Source organism: Arachis stenosperma, chromosome 1, assembly GCF_014773155.1.
Source record: "Arachis stenosperma cultivar V10309 chromosome 1, arast.V10309.gnm1.PFL2, whole genome shotgun sequence".
Lineage (NCBI taxonomy): Eukaryota > Viridiplantae > Streptophyta > Magnoliopsida > Fabales > Fabaceae > Arachis > Arachis stenosperma.
This window is the reverse complement of record NC_080377.1, coordinates 130,675,519-130,692,963: the sequence shown is the minus strand read 5'-3', so window position 1 is coordinate 130,692,963 and position 17,445 is coordinate 130,675,519. Positions and strand designations below refer to the sequence as shown.

General features: G+C 42.7%; 1 protein-coding gene and 1 non-coding gene across 2 annotated transcripts; both read right to left on the bottom strand.

Annotated features, from left to right (window-relative positions):
- Nucleotides 1–1,915: 1,915 nt before the first annotated feature.
- Nucleotides 1,916–2,317, bottom strand: LOC130934946 (uncharacterized). The gene has a single exon (XM_057864464.1). It carries the CDS (start codon nt 2,315–2,317, stop codon nt 1,916–1,918), a length of 402 nt encoding a protein of 133 aa, XP_057720447.1.
- Nucleotides 2,318–9,119: 6,802 nt separating this feature from the next.
- LOC130951513 (small nucleolar RNA R71) lies at nt 9,120–9,227 on the bottom strand. The gene has a single exon (XR_009073998.1). It is a non-coding gene; the product is annotated as a small nucleolar RNA R71 (small nucleolar RNA).
- Nucleotides 9,228–17,445: the final 8,218 nt, after the last annotated feature.

Below are 17,445 nucleotides of genomic sequence, written 5' to 3'. Positions count from 1 at the left end.
TAGTTCTTGGCGCACTTTTTCTGAAGCTGGCTTCTTGGGGCCTTTTCCCTTGTTCTTTTTGATGACCATCCTGTGGAAGCAAGAAAGGAAAAATATCAAACCCAAAGAAGTGGAAGTAAATAAGCTTTATGCAATGAAAAGTTATGCCATAGAATGTGGGTATCTTTGTTACATGACAACTGCAACATGTAACTGGGATAATGGGTGAAGAGCAAGGCAAATCATTTTCATGTGGTGCAAGGGTAGTATAAGCATGCAAGGAAGAAGCATGAGAAGCACACACCCTTAGGGACCATAAATGGAAAGTAAGCTAAGAAAACGTGAGTGAATGGATTGTGGAAAGTGGGGATGCACTCAAAAGTGATTGGTTGAGAGGCAAGGTAGTCACAATGAGTCCAAGATTCAAGTGTGCCTTTCATCGAACACTTGGCGTGCATCCTTGAAGTAGTATGTGATTATGCAAAAATGAGAGCAATGTAACATTCCACAATCCATTATTAATGATTATAGTGCATATTGATTGCAAGGAAATTAAGCAACACCATTCATCTACTCATGTAAGTGAGTTTGAGACCCAAATGCCCATGAAGAATTAGATTGAAAGAGAGAAAAGAGCAAAGACATCCCAAAGAAGTATTAAAGAAAGAGGAAAGAAAAGAACGAAGCTACCTAAAAGATGGTGCAACTAAATGATTAAGAATCACAAGAGAGTATTGGACTAAGAGAGTAGCTTAGTATAGTACCTTGTGAGATGGAGAAGGATATGGAGGAAAAAGTTGTAATGTGGGTTGATGGAGGATGAGGATTAATATGGGGCCATTGGTGATAAGTGGTAGAAGGTAGTGGAGAAGAGGGAATGGTAGAATGAGGATGAAGGGGTAAGTGTGCCCCTTTTTCAAGTTGGATGTGTAGTGGAAGGTATGAGAAGGGGAGGGAAATGTGAAATGAGAGTGAAGGGGTGAGTGTGCCCCTTCTTACATTGGCGCCGATCATCCGCGCGCGCGCGCACAGTGCGCGCTCGCGCAGGGAGGCGAGGTGGAGTAAGGCACAGGGATGGCATAACTCTCTGGATGAAGTACCAGAGGTTGCTTCAGGGCTTTTTGGCGCGCGCGCGCACAGTGCGCGCACGCGTCAACGCGGTTGTGCCCCAGGCATGAGAAGGGCCTGGAGGGGGCTCAACTCTCTGTGAAGTGGCTCAGAGAGGAGTGCAGAATCAAAGGGCGCGTGCGCGGCTGAGGCGCGCGCGCGCATTTCGTGCTCGTACTGTATGGACGCGTGCGCGCTAGGTGCGCGCACACGGCAAAGGTGCTGGGCCGGTGGCTTAGTGTAGGCTTAAGAATGGCCTAACTCTCTGTAAGATGTACTAGGAGTGCAGCCAGGCAATCGGCGCGGACGCGCATAGTGCGCTTGCGCGTCAATTGGCAGATTTCGCCCATGCGCGCGGACGCGCCATGTGCGCGCGCGCGCGAGCTTCCTGTGCTTCAGGCATAGCCCTGGCATGGTGTGGGCGCAACTCTCGGATAAATGTATGGAGGGCTGTTATTCGCAATCCACGCGTCCGCGCACGGTGCGCGTTCGCGTAGGTGACCGTCGAGTGCCATAAGGGCGCGTACGCGCCAGGTGCGCGCACGCGCAGAGGGCTGCTTTTGCTAATTTTGCAAGTGTTTACATCACTTTTGACATTTTAAAGCCCTCTCCCCCTCCCCCATACAGCCACTTAAACACTATAGCAGGGTCTTTTAATTGGTGAACTATCAATGAATTTTAACAAATGAAGGAGAATTGACATTAAAATCTAGCTAACAAACATGAAGTCAAGTGTCTATGTACAAAGCTCAAAGGAAGATCTTACCATGGTGGGGTGTCTCCCACCTAGCACTTTTGTTTAACGTCCTTAAGTTGGACTTCCTGTAGCTCATAATGCTTGTTCAAGGGTTGCATCCCTCAAGAGGAACACTTCAAATTCCTTGGGGTTCTTTCTTTGCTCACCATGATACCATTTGAGACGGTGCCCGTTTACCTTGAAGATGTCCGGGCTTGTTGGGTGGCGCAAGTGGTAGACCCCATAGGGTTCTACTTTCTCCACTTGGTAGGGTCCATCCCACCTTGATCTAAGCTTTCCGGGTAGTAATCTCAACCTTGAATTGTAGAGAAGGACTAGGTCACCGGGTCGGAACTCTCTTCTCCTTATGTTCTTGTCATGGATGGCTTTCAATTTTTCCTTATAAAGCCTAGAGTTGTCGTAAGCTTCTAATCTCAAACATTCCAATTCCGCCAATTGAAGCTTTCTCTCTATTCCGGCCCCACCCAAGTTCATATTGCACTCCTTTACGGCCCAATAAGCTTTGTGTTCAATCTCCACCGGTAAGTGACATGCTTTACCATATACAAGCCGGAAGGGGCTCATGCCAATGGGTGTCTTGTAAGCCGTTCGATAGGCCCACAATGCATCGGAGAGTTTAATGCTCCAATCTTTCCTATTCGGCTTTACAATCCTTTCTAACACATGCTTGATTTCCCGGTTAGAGACTTCGGCTTGGCCGTTTATCTGAGGGTGGTACGCCGTGGTGACTTTGTGGATGATGCCATATTTTCTCATGAGGCCATCTATTTTTTTGTTGCAAAAGTGAGAGCCTTGGTCACTTATGATTGCTCTTGGGGCGCCAAAGCGACAAATGATATTGTTCCTCACAAAAGAATACACAACATTAGCATCATCCGTTCGGATGGGGATTGCCTCCACCCATTTTGACACATAATCGACGGCTAACAAGATGTAGAAAAAACCATTGGAATTTGGAAATGGTCCCATGAAGTCGATTCCCCACACGTCAAAGATTTCACAAAAAAGCATATTTTGTTGGGGAATTTCGTCTTTCTTGGAAATATCTCCAAACCTAATACATTGGCCATTGGGGACAAGATTTGCAATAGAGAGAAGCATCTTTGAGAAGAGTTGGCCACCAAAATCCGCAATTAAGGACCTTTCTTGCCGTTCTTTGGGGCCCATAGTGACCACCTCCTTCGGAAGCATGGCAAGCGTCCAAGATTGCTTGGAATTCGGTTTGAGGTATGCACCGTCGCACTATTTGGTCCGCTCCACACCTCCACAAATAGGGATCATCCCAAATATAGTATTTGGATTCGCTTTTCAGCTTATCCTTTTTGTTTTTGTCGAGATTGGGGGGGAGAGTGTGTGAAACCAAATAGTTTGCTATTGAGGCGTACCAAGGAACCACTTCCGAGATTGCATGCAAAGCATCTAAGGGAAAGGAATCATTGATAGGAGTGGTGTCGCCTTTTGTGTGTTCGAGGCGACTTAAATGGTCCGCCACTAGATTTTGGGAACCGCTCCTATCTTTGATCTCCAAGTCAAATTCTTGTAACAAAAGCACCCAACGAATTAATCTCGGTTTTGATTCCTTTTTGGCCAACAAGTACTTTAGTGCCGCGTGATCCGAGTACACTACTACCTGGGAACCAAGAAGGTAGGCTCGGAACTTGTCCAAAGCAAAAACAATAGCTAGGAGTTCCTTTTCGGTAGTAGTGTAATTGGATTGGGCTCCGTCTAATGTTTTGGAAGCCTAAGCTATGACATAGGGAATCTTACCCTCGCGTTGTGCTAACGTGGCTCCTATCGCATAATTCGAAGCATCACACATGATTTCAAAGGGTTGAGTCCAATTGGGTCCTCGTACAATAGGAGCTTGTGTCAATGCTACCTTGAGTTTGTCGTATGCTTCCATACATTCCTTGCTCATCTCAAATTCAGTGTCTTTTTGTAGTAATCGAGAGAGAGGTAGGGCCACCTTGCTAAAGTCCTTGATGAATCTCCGGTAGAATCCTGCATGTCCAAGAAAAGAACGGACTTCCCTCTCGGAGGAGGGGTAAGGTAAACTGGATATGACATTTATCTTTGCCGGATCTACGGAGATGCCTTCCTTTGATACTATGTGTCCCAAAACAATGCCTTGTTTGACCATGAAATGACATTTTTCAAAATTTAAGACAAGGTTTGTTTTGGTGCATCTCTCTAGGACTTTTTCAAGGTTACCTAAGCAATGCTCAAATGAATCACCATACACACTAAAATCATCCATGAAAACTTCCATCGATTGCTCTAGAAAGTCCGCAAATAGGCTCATCATGCATCTTTGGAACGTTGCCGGTGCATTGCATAGGCCAAACGGCATACGCTTGTAAGCATACGTTCCAAAGGGGCAAGTAAATGTGGTTTTTTCTTGGTCCTCTAGAGCAATATGGATTTGGAAGTATCCGGAGTATCCATCAAGAAAACAATAGTATGATTTACCGGCTAACCGATCAAGCATTTGATCGATAAATGGTAGTGGAAAGTGATCTTTTCTTGTGGCCGCATTCAATCTTCGGTAGTCTATGCATACTCTCCAAGAATTTTGCACTCTTGTTGCTATAAGTTCACCACTTTCGTTCTTGATTGTTGTCACTCCGGACTTCTTTGGCACTACTTGGACCGGGCTTACCCATTCGCTATCCGAGATAGGATAGATGATGTCCGCTTCAAGTAGCTTGGTGACTTCTTTCTTTACTACCTCAAGAATGGTTGGGTTAAGTCTCCTTTGAGGTTGTCGGACCGGTCTTGCTCCTTCTTCAAGGAATATGCGGTGCTCGCATACTTGGGGGCTTATTCCCACTAGATCCGCCAAACTCCACCCGATTGCCCTTTTGTTTTTCCTCAATACATTCAGCAATTTTTTTTCTTGTTGAGGAGTTAGCTCTTGTGCAATTATCACGGGTAGCTTTTGGGCTTCATCAAGGTATGAATACCTTAAGTGAGGTGGTAGTGGCTTCAATTCCATCTTCTTTTCATTCCTTGGAGTATGAGTTTCCGGATGGTTTGTATGATGTGTGGTGTTTAGTTCGCTTGAACTTCCATTTGCTTCTTCAACCATGTACTTCTCATTTAACTTTGCAAGGTGCACTTCGGCAACCATGTTATCAATTGGGTCACACCGGAATAGAGAGTGATTCTCCGGTGGATGCTTCATTGCTTCTTCTAGGCTAAAACTCACAACTCTCCCATCTATTTCAAAAGAGTAGGTCCCCGAGTAGGCATTGATGAGCGGATAATTTGTATACTTTTTGGCATTGTTTTTAGTATGTTTTTAGTATGATCTAGTTAGTTTTTAGTATATTTTTATTAGTTTTTAGTTAAAATTCACTTTTCTGGACTTTACTATGAGTTTGTGTGTTTTTCTGTGATTTCAGGTATTTTCTGGCTGAAATTGAGGGACCTGAGCAAAAATCTGATCCAGAGACTCAAAAGGACTGCAGATGCTGTTGGATTCTGACCTCCCTGCACTAGAAGTGGATTTTCTGGAGCTACAGAAGCCCAATTGGCACGCTCTCAACGGCGTTGGAAAGTAGACATCCTGGGCTTTCCAGCAATATATAATAGTCCATACTTTGCCCAAGATTTGATGGCCCAAACCGGCGTTCAAAGTCACCTCAAAGAATCCCAGCGTTAAACGCTGGAACTGGCACCCAAATGGGAGTTAAACGCCCAAACTGGCACCAGAACTGGTGTTTAACTCCAAGAAGAGTCTCTACACAAAATTGCTTCATTGCTCAGCCCAAGCACACACCAAGTGGGCCCGGAAGAGGATTTTTATGTCATTTACTCATTTCTGTACACCCTAGGCTACTAGTTTCTTATAAGTAGGACCTTTTACTATTGTATAGGAATCTTTTGATCACTTTTAGATCTCTAGATCATCTTTGGACATTTTAGTTCTTAGATCATTGGGAGGCTGGCCATTCGGCCATGCCTAGACCTTATGCTTATGTATTTTCAACGGTGGAGTTTCTACACACCATAGATTAAGGTGTGGAGCTCTGCTGTACCTCGAGTATTAATGCAATTACTATTGTTCTTTCATTCAAATTCCGCTTGTTCTTGTTCCAAGATATCACTTGTTCTTCAACATGATGAAGGTGATGATTGACGCCCATCACCATTCTCACCCATGAACAAGGTGACTGACAACCATTCTTGTTCTACAAGCATCTGAGGCTTAGTGAATATCTCTTGGATTCCTGATTGCACGATGCATGGTTGATCGCCTGACAACCGAGTGCTCGCCTGACAAACGAGCCAACCATTCCGTGAGATCAGAGTCTTCGTGGTATAGGCAAGAACTGATGGCAGCATTCAAGAGAATCCGGAAGGTCTAACCTTGTCTGTGGTATTCTGAGTAGGATTCAATGATTGAATGACTGTGACGTGCTTCAAACCTGTAACCTACTGGGCGTTAGTGACAGACGCAAAAGAGTTATTCTATTCCGGTAGGGGAGGGAACCACACCGGTGATTGGCAGCACTGTGACAGAGTGTGTGCATTAGCTTTCACTGCGAGGATGGGAGGTAGCTGCTGACAACAGTGAGACCCTATACGAGCTTGCCATGGAAAGGAGTAAGAAGGGTTGGATGAAGACAGTAGGAAAGCAGAGAGACGGAAGGGAAGGCATCTTCATGCGCTTGTCTGAAGTTCCTACCAATGAATTACATAAGTATCACTATCTTATCTTTTATGTTATTTTCGTTCATCACCATATATATCTGAGTTTGCCTGACTAAGATTTACAAGATGACCATAGCTTGCTTCAATACTAACAATCTCCGTGGGATCGACCCTTACTCACGTAAGGTTTATTACTTGGACGACCCAGTGCACTTGCTGGTTAGTTGTGCGAAGTTGTGTAATGCCATGGTATTGAGCGCACCAAGTTTTTGGAGCCATTACCAGGGATTATGAGAGTTGTGAAAAAGTATAGTTCACAATTTCGCGCACCAAGTTTTTGGCGCCGTTGCCGGGGATTGTTCTAGTTTTGAGCAAGCCTTTGGTAACATCAGTGCCAAGATCCGGCAACAACATCAAATTTTTGGTGTTATTGCCCGGGATTGTTCAGGCTGGACAACTGACGGTTCATCTTGTTGCTTAGATTAGGTATTTTTTTTTCGAAATTCTTGAAGATAAATTCTAGAGTTTCATGATGACTTGTTGAAATCTGGCTGGCTGAGAAGCCATGTCTAATCTGATTGGACCGAGGTTTCAACTTATCACCACAAAAGCTTGTTGATTTCGTATCAATCTTGCTTTTGGAGCAGTGATTTGCTAAGGCTTGGCTGACCTTTGGTCATGTCTAGTGTTTTGGACCGAAGCTTTCTTTGGAAGCTTGGCTGGCTGTGAAGCCATGTCTAATTCCTGGACCGGAGTCTTAGACTAGCATTGCACTGATTCCTGGAATTCTCATTAAGAATTTTGATACCTTCTTTTTCCACTTAATTTTCGAAAAACACAAAAAAATTAAAAAATTAAAAAATCATAAAATTCAAAAATATTTCTTGTTTGAGTCTAGTGTCTCATCCTAAGTTTGGTGTCAATTGCATGCATTCATATGTCTTAGTGATCTTCAAGATGTTCTTGATGATTCACTTACTCTGATCTTTGAATTCTATTGACTTGAGTATTTTGTGTGTCTCATATGCATTTTCAGTTCATTAGTGTCAGTAGTATACAAACTGCTAAGTTTGGTGTCTTGCATGCATTGTTATTTGATTCTTGTTGCATTTTAATTATTAAAAATCCAAAAATATTTTTAATTTGTGTCTTTTCAAGTCAATGATACAAGGGATTGAAGATTCAGAACACACTGCAGAGGAATTATACAGAAAAAGCTGAGCATTCAAAAATGCCCAGTGAAGAAGGCAGACTGGCGTTTAAACGCCAGCCAGGGCACCTAGTTGGGCGTTTAACGCCCAAAAAGGTAGCATTTTGGGCGTTAAACGCCAGAATGTATACCATTCTGGGCGTTTAACGCCAGGATGGTGCTAGGGGGAAGATTTTGTTTTCAAAATCAATTTTTTTTCAAGTTTTCAAAGTTTTTCAAAATCAAATCTTTTTCAAATCATATCTTTTCAATCAAATGTTTTCAAAATCAATTTCTTTCCTTTTTCAAAGATACTTACTAACAATTAATGATTTGATTGAACATTTTTTGCCTTTTCTGTTAAGGAAGGTTTTATGTTTGAATCATATCTTTTCTTGTTAGGCAAGTCACTAATTTTCCAAATCAAATCTTTTAAAATAATTTTCAAAACATATCTTTTAAAATGGTTTTCAAATCATATCTTCTCAATCACATCTTTTTAAGACAATAACCTTTCAATCATATTTTTTTATCATATCTTTTTCAAATTAGTTTTCAATCAAGTCTTTTTAGTTTCTAATTTCAAAATCTTTTTCAAAAATCACTTGATTTCTCTTCCACTTTCAATTTTCGAAAATTATCAATCAAATTTTCAAAATGTTTTCAAAATCTTTTAATTGAATTTTCGAAAATCCTCTTCCCTCCTTCTCACATCCTTCTATTTATAGAGTACCACTCCTTCTAAATGCACAATTCGAACCTTATCTAATTAAAGTTCGAATTCTTCTTCTCCTTCTTCTTTCTATTTCTCTTTTCCTCTGACATTTCAAGGAATCTCTATACTGTGACATAGAGGATTCCACATTTTCTTTTTCTCTTCTCTTTCATATGAGCAGGAGCAGAGACAAAGGCATTCTTGTTGAAGCTGATCCTGAACCCGAAAGGACCTTGAAGAGAAAGCTAAGAGAAGCCAAAGCACAACTCTCTTTAGAGGACCTGACCGAATTCTTCAAAGAAGAAGAACCCATGGCAGCTGAAAACAACAACAATGCCAACAATGCAAGGAAGGTGCTGGGTGACTTTACTGCACCTACTCCCGACTTCTATGGGAGAAGCATCTCTATCCCTGCCATTGGAGCAAACAACTTTGAGCTTAAGCCTCAATTAGTTTCTCTAATGCAACAGAATTGCAAGTTCCATGGACTTCCAATGGAAGATCCTCATCAGTTTTTAGCTGAATTCTTGCAAATCTGTGACACAGTCAAGACTAATGGGGTTAACCCTGAGGTCTATAGACTGATGCTATTCCCTTTTGCTGTAAGAGACAGAGCTAGAATATGGTTGGATTCTCAACCTAAAGAAAGCCTGGACTCTTGGGAAAAGCTAGTCAATGCCTTCTTGGCAAAGTTCTTTCCACCACAAAGATGGAGTAAGCTTAGAGTGGAAGTCCAAACCTTCAGACAGAAGGATGGAGAATCCCTCTATGAAGCTTGGGAAAGATACAAACAATTAATCAGAAGATGTCCTTCAGACATGCTTTCTGAATGGAGCATCATAGGTATTTTCTATGATGGTCTCTCTGAACTATCTAAGATGTCCTTGGATAGCTCTGCTGGAGGATCTCTTCATCTGAAGAAGACGCCTGCAGAAGCTCAAGAATTGATTGAAATGGTTGCAAATAACCAATTCATGTACACTTCTGAAAGGAATCCTGTGAACAATGGGACTAGTCAGAAGAAAGGAGTTCTTGAGATTGACACTCTGAATGCCATATTGGCTCAGAATAAAATATTGACTCAACAAGTCAATTTGATTTCTCAAAGTCTGTCTGGAATGCAAAATGCACCAAACAGTACTAAGGATGCTTCATCTGAGGAAGAAGCTTATGATCCTGAGAACCCTTCCATGGAAGAGGTGAATTACCTAGGAGAACCCTATGGAAATACCTACAATTCTTCATGGAGAAATCACCCAAATCTCTCATGGAAGAATCAAGAGAGACCTCAACAAGGTTTCAATAACAATAATGGTGGAAGAAACGGGTTTAGCAATGGCAAGCCTTTTCCATCATCTTCTCAGCAAAAGACAGAGAGTTCTAAGCAGAATACTTCTGACTTAGCAACAATGGTCTCTGATCTAATAAAGACCACTCAAAGTTTCATGAATGAAACAAGGTCCTCCATCAGAAATTTGGAAGGACAAGTGGGTCAGCTGAGCAAGAAGGTTACTGAACTCCCTCCTAGTACTCTCCCAAGTAATACAGAAGAAAATCCAAAAGGAGAGTGCAAGGCCATCAACATGGCCGAATATGGAGAGGAAAGAGAGGAAGAAGACACCACTGAGAAAGACCCCAGTGGGCGTGCACCACTCTCCTCTGAGTTCCTCAATGAGGAACAATGGGAATCTGAGGCTCAAAATGAGACCATAGAGATTCCATTGGACTTACTTCTGCCATTCATGAGCTCTGATGAGTATTCTTCCTCTGAAGAGGATGAGTATGTCACTGAAGAGCAAGTTGCTAAATACCTTGGAGCAATCATGAAACTAAATGACAAGTTATTTGGAAATGAGACTTGGGAGGATGAACCTCCCTTGCTCACCAAAGAACTGGATGACTTGTCTAGGCAGAAACTGCCTCAAAAGAGGCAGGATCCTGGGAAGTTTTCTATACCTTGTACCATAGGCACCATGACCTTCAAGAAGGCCTTATGTGACTTAGGGTCAAGTGTGAACCTCATGCCCCTCTCTGTAATGGAGAAATTAGGGATCTTAGAGGTGCAAGCTGCAAGAATCTCATTAGAGATGGCAGACAACTCAAGAAAACAAGCCCATGGACTTGTAGAGGATGTTCTGGTTAAAGTTGAAGACCAGTACATTCCTACTGATTTCATAGTCCTAGAGACTGGGAAGTGCATGGATGAATCCATCATCCTTGGCAGACCCTTCCTAGCCACAGCAAAGGCTGTGATTGATGTTGACAGAGGAGAGTTAATCATTCAAGTGAATGAAAAATCCTTGGTGTTTAAGGCCCAAGGATATCCCTCTGTCATCATGGAGAGGAAGCATGAAGAGCTCCTCTCAAAACAGAGCCAAACAGAGCCCCCACAGTCAAACTCTAAGTTTGGTGTTGGGAGGCTACAACCAAACTCTAAGTTTGGTGTTGAAACCCCACATTCAAACTCTAAGTTTGGTGTTGGGAGGTTTCAACACGGTTCTGAGCATTTCTGAGGCTCCATGAGAGCCCTCTGTCAAGCTAATGACATTAAAGAAGCGCTTGTTGGGAGGCAACCCAATGTTTTATAATTAATTATTTTCTTTTGTTATTTTATCTTTTTTTGTTGGTTGATGATCATAAGAAGTCACAAAAACAATGAAAAAAGCAAAAACAGAATGAAAAACAGGAAGAAAAATAGCACACCCTGGAGGAGAAGAAACTGGCGTTCAAACGCCAGTAATGCTAGCTGTTGGGCGTTTAACGCCCAGTCTGGCACCATTCTGGGCGTTTAACGCCAGAAAGGGGCACCAGACTGGCGTTAAACGCCAGTAAAGGGCAAGAACCTGGCGTTAAACGCCAGGAATGGGCACCAGCCCGGCGTTTAACGCCAGAAATGGCTCAAAACGTGATTTTGAGCAACATTTGGTGCAGGGATGACTTTTCCTTGACACTACAGGATCTGTGGACCCCACAGGACCCTACCATCACTCTCTCTCTTCTTCCCCCATTCACCAATCACCTCAACACCTCTTCTCCAAAAACCCCTCACCTATCAAATCCCATCTTTCTCTTCACCACTCACATCCATCCTTCATAAAACCCCACCAACCTCACCCTTCAAATTCAAACCACTCTCCCTCCCAAACCCACCCATAATGGCCGAACCTTTACCCCCCTCTCTCCTATAAATACCCTTCTTCAACTCTTCATTTTCACACAACCTAAACCCCCTTTCTTACCCTTTTTGGCCGAACACACTACCACCTCCCCCTCTTCCTCATTTCTTCTTCTTCTACTCTCTTCTTTCTTCTTTTGCTCGAGGACGAGCAAACATTTTAAGTTTGGTGTGGTAAAAGCGTTGCTTTTTCATTTTTCCATAACCATTATGGCATCCAAGGCCGGAGAAACCTCTAGAAAGAGGAAAGGGAAGGCAAAAGCTTCCACCTCCGAGTCATGGGAGATGGATAGATTCCTCTCAAGGGTGCATCAAGACCACTTCTATGAAGTTGTGGCCTTGAAGAAGGTGATCTCCGAGGTCCCCTTTTCACTCAAAAAGGGTGAATATCCGGAGATCCGCCATGAGATCCGAAGAAGAGGTTGGGAAGTTCTTACCAACCCCATTCAACAAGTCGGAATCTTGATGGTTCAAGAGTTCTATGCCAATGCATGGATCACAAAGAACCATGACCAAAGTGTGAACCCGAATCCAAAGAATTATCTCACTATGGTTCGGGGGAAATACTTGGATTTTAGTCCGGAGAGTGTGAGGGTGGCGTTCAACTTGCCTATGATGCAAGGAGATGAGCATCCTTACACTAGAAGGGTCAACTTTGATCAAAGGTTGGACCAAGTCCTCACAGTCATATGTGAAGAGGGAGACATTCCCATTGATGAGGACAAGGCCATCACCAAGAAAAGGATGGGGTACACAAGAGATCTCACTCATCATGAGATCCCTGAGATTCCTCAAGGGATGAATTTTCCTCCACAAAACTATTGGGAGCAACTAAACACCTCCCTAAGAGAACTAAGTTCCAACATGGGACAACTAAGGGTGGAGCATCAAGAACACTCCATCATCCTTCATGAAATTAGAGAAGATCAAAGAATCATGAGGGAGGAGCAACAAAGACAAGGAAGAGACATTGAGGAGCTCAAGCACTCCATAGGATCTTCAAGAGCAAGAAAGAGCCGCCATCACTAAGGTGGACCCGTTCCTTGATTTCCTTGTTATTGTTCTTCTGTTTTTCGAATTTTAATGCTTATGTTTATCCATGTTTGTGTCTTATGATCATTAGTGTCTTAGTGTCTATGCCTTAAAGTTATGAATGTCCTATGAATCCATCACCTTTCTTCAATAAAAACGTGCCTAATTGATAAAAGAAAGAATTGCATGAATTTTGAATTTTATAATAGTTTAATTATTTTGATGTGGTGGCAATATTTTTGTTCTCTGAATGTATGCTTAAACAGTGCATATGTCTTTTGAATTTGTGGTTCATGAATGTTGGCTCTTGAAAGAATGATGAAAAAGGAGACATGTTACTGAGGATCTGAAAAATCAATAAAATGATTCTTGAAGCAAGAAAAAGCATTTCAAAAAAAAAATGAAAAAAAAAACGAAAAAAAAAAGAAAAAAAGAGAAAGGAATAAGAGTTGTGATCCAAGGCAATAAGAGTGTGCTTAAGAACCCTGGACACCTCTAATTGGGGACTTTAGCAAAGCTGAGTCACAATCTGAAAAGGTTCACCCAATTATGTGTCTGTGGCATGTATGTATCCGGTGGTAATACTGGAAGACAGAGTGCTTTGGGCCACAGCCAAGACTCAATAAATAGCTATGTTCAAGAATCATCATACTTTACTAAGAGAATCATTAACACTATCTGGATTCTAAGTTCCTAAAGAAGCCAACCATTCTGGATTTCAAAGGATAGAGTGAGATGCCAAAACTGTTCGGAGGCAAAAAGTTAAAAGCCCCGCTCATCTGATTAATACTGATCTTCACATATGTTTTTGGAATTCATTGCATATTCTCTTCTTTTTATCTTATTTGATTTTCAGTTGCTTGAGGACAAGCAACAATTTAAGTTTGGTGTTGTGATGAGCGGATAATTTGTATACTTTTTGGCATTGTTTTTAGTATGTTTTTAGTATGATCTAGTTAGTTTTTAGTATATTTTTATTAGTTTTTAGTTAAAATTCACTTTTCTGGACTTTACTATGAGTTTGTGTGTTTTTCTGTGATTTCAGGTATTTTCTGGCTGAAATTGAGGGACCTGAGCAAAAATCTGATCCAGAGACTCAAAAGGACTGCAGATGCTGTTGGATTCTGACCTCCCTGCACTCGAAGTGGATTTTCTGGAGCTACAGAAGCCCAATTGGCACGCTCTCAACGGCGTTGGAAAGTAGACATCCTGGGCTTTCCAGCAATATATAATAGTCCATACTTTGCCCAAGATTTGATGGCCCAAACCGGCGTTCAAAGTCACCTCAAAGAATCCCAGCGTTAAACGCTGGAACTGGCACCCAAATGGGAGTTAAACGCCCAAACTGGCACCAGAACTGGCGTTTAACTCCAAGAAGAGTCTCTACACAAAATTGCTTCATTGCTCAGCCCAAGCACACACCAAGTGGGCCCGGAAGAGGATTTTTATGTCATTTACTCATTTCTGTACACCCTAGGCTACTAGTTTCTTATAAGTAGGACCTTTTACTATTGTATAGGAATCTTTTGATCACTTTTAGATCTCTAGATCATCTTTGGACATTTTAGTTCTTAGATCATTGGGAGGCTGGCCATTCGGCCATGCCTAGACCTTATGCTTATGTATTTTCAACGGTGGAGTTTCTACACACCATAGATTAAGGTGTGGAGCTCTGCTGTACCTCGAGTATTAATGCAATTACTATTGTTCTTTCATTCAAATTCCGCTTGTTCTTGTTCCAAGATATCACTTGTTCTTCAACATGATGAAGGTGATGATTGACGCCCATCACCATTCTCACCCATGAACAAGGTGACTGACAACCATTCTTGTTCTACAAGCATCTGAGGCTTAGTGAATATCTCTTGGATTCCTGATTGCACGATGCATGGTTGATCGCCTGACAACCGAGTGCTCGCCTGACAAACGAGCCAACCATTCCGTGAGATCAGAGTTTTCGTGGTATAGGCAAGAACTGATGGCAGCATTCAAGAGAATCCGGAAGGTCTAACCTTGTCTGTGGTATTCTGAGTAGGATTCAATGATTGAATGACTGTGACGTGCTTCAAACCTGTAACCTACTGGGCGTTAGTGACAGACGCAAAAGAGTTATTCTATTCCGGTAGGGGAGGGAACCACACCGGTGATTGGCAGCACTGTGACAGAGTGTGTGCATTAGCTTTCACTGCGAGGATGGGAGGTAGCTGCTGACAACAGTGAGACCCTATACGAGCTTGCCATGGAAAGGAGTAAGAAGGGTTGGATGAAGACAGTAGGAAAGCAGAGAGACGGAAGGGAAGGCATCTTCATGCGCTTGTCTGAAGTTCCTACCAATGAATTACATAAGTATCACTATCTTTATCTTTTATGTTATTTTCGTTCATCACCATATATATCTGAGTTTGCCTGACTAAGATTTACAAGATGACCATAGCTTGCTTCAATACTAACAATCTCTGTGGGATCGACCCTTACTCACGTAAGGTTTATTACTTGGACGACCCAGTGCACTTGCTGGTTAGTTGTGCGAAGTTGTGTAATGCCATGGTATTGAGCGCACCAAGTTTTTGGAGCCATTACCAGGGATTATGAGAGTTGTGAAAAAGTATAGTTCACAATTTCGCGCACCAGGGATCTAGCTTGAATCTAGAAGTTCTCAAAAATGGTCTTCCAAGGAGAATAGATGATGCTCTCTCGGTTTCGCTTGATGGCATTTCAAGGACATAAAAGTCAATCGGAAACACCAATCCTTTTATGTTCACCAATACGTCTTCCGCAACACCCATCACGGTTATTATGCTTTTATCCGCTAGGACAAATCTTGCCGTCGACCTTTTTAGTGGTGGCAACTTCAATACCCGGTAGACGGAGAGCGGCATGATGCTAACACATGCTCCTAGGTCACACATGCAATCTATAGATTCAACTCCATTAACGGTGCAAGTGACCATACAAGGGCCCGGATCATCACACTTCTCGGGCAATGCTCCCATTAAAGCAGAAATAGAACTCCCCAATGGGATGGTTTATAGTTCAAGAATCCTATCCTTGTTTATGCATAGATCTTTGAGAAATTTTGCATATCTAGGAACTTGATGGATAGCATCAAAGAGGGGGATGGTTACCTCAACTTTCTTGAACATTTCTACCATTTTGGGGTCGAGTTCCATGCGCTTCCTAGCTTTCTTTGCAAGTGTTGGAAATGGAAGTGGTTGAGCAATTTCTTCTTCCAATGTTCTTTTGGCCTTGGTTGTTTCCTTTGTTGATTGGGCTCCATCCTCAACTATGACTTGTGGTGGTTCCTCTTCCACTACCTCTTCTATATCTATTCTCTCTTCCTCTTGGGCGGTTGTGATAGGACTTGAGTCCTTTGCTTCTTTCTCTTTTAGTTGTGTATCGGATCTAAGGGTGATGGCATTGATGCCCCCCTTTGGATTTGGTTGAGGTTGAGAGGGAATGACACTTTGGATTGGGGGTTGAGGAGTGGGAGTTGATGGTGTATCCATGCGTGCAAGAAGAGCTTGTAATGTAGAGGTGAGGCCGGAAGCAAGTGTGTTTTGTAGTTCCTTTTGGCCTTGGATAATGGTCCGGAGTGTTTCGTCTTGGTTGGAGGGGGTGGTTGCATATGTGAGTTGGGGAGCTTGTGATTGGTTGGGTGGTGGTCTTTGATGTGGTGGTTGGTATGGTTGGTAGTTTCTTTGTGGGTTTTGTTGGTTGTATGGTTGATTCTGTGAGTTGTATGGCCGGTTTTGTGGGAAGTTTTGTGAGTTGTTGCCCCATCTTTGACCTCCTCCATTGTTGTTGTTGTCCTTATTCCCTTGTTGATGGTTGTCTCTCCAATTTTGATTATTGTGTCCACTTCCTTGGTTGTAGCCTCCTCCTTGATAAGGGTGCCCTTGGTTAGAATTGCCTCCTTGGTAGTACCCTTGATTGGGGCGGTCATAGAAATTATGGGTAGCCGCCAAGGTGTTGTCTTCTTGAAGGCTTGGGCACTCATCCGTGTAATGAGAGTAGCAAGAGCAAATGCCACATACTCTTTGAGGGACCAATTGTTGGTTGTGTTGTTGAGGTGGTGGAGGGTGTTGTTGATATGATTGAGGTTGTTGTGGTTGTTGTTGGTTCAATTGGAGTTGCCTCAAGATGGATGTCATCTCATTCAAGGATTGAGTTAGAGCGGTGGCTTCACTACTAGTTGATACCTCGTTCACGGTCCTTGGGCGGTTGACTCTTCGCCTCATATGTTGATTGGATTCGGCTAAGTCAATAATAAGTTGCCATGCCTCCTCCGCGGTTTTATATTTGGACAAAGAACCATTGCTAGAAGTGTCCAAGAGGGTTCTATCTTGCTCTCGCATCCCTTGACATATGTATCCAAGCAATACTTGAGTGTCGATCATGTGATTAGGGCATGCATCTAGTAGCTTGCGAAACCGTTCCCAATACTCATAGAGTGGTTCCGTCTCACCTTGCACAATACAAGACATTTCCTTTCTTAACCTATCCATCTTCTCCGGGGGCAAGAATTTATCCAAGAATCCTCTTCTAAGTAGGTCCCAATCGGAGGTGACTTCACTAGAGAGAGTGTAGAACCATTCTTTAGCCTTGTCCTCAAGAGAGAAAGGGAAAGCAAACAACCATATAGCAACTTCATCGGACCCTTCCCGTCTAGTAGTTGAGCATATGCGATGGAAGTCCTTGAGATGTCGAATAGGGTCTTGTGCGGGAAGCCCGTGAAACTTGGGTAAGAGGTTGATCAAAGCGGTCTTCAATTCAAAGTTTGCATTCAAGTTAGGGTGAGTTACATGAAGGGGTTGAAGGACATAATCCGGTGCACC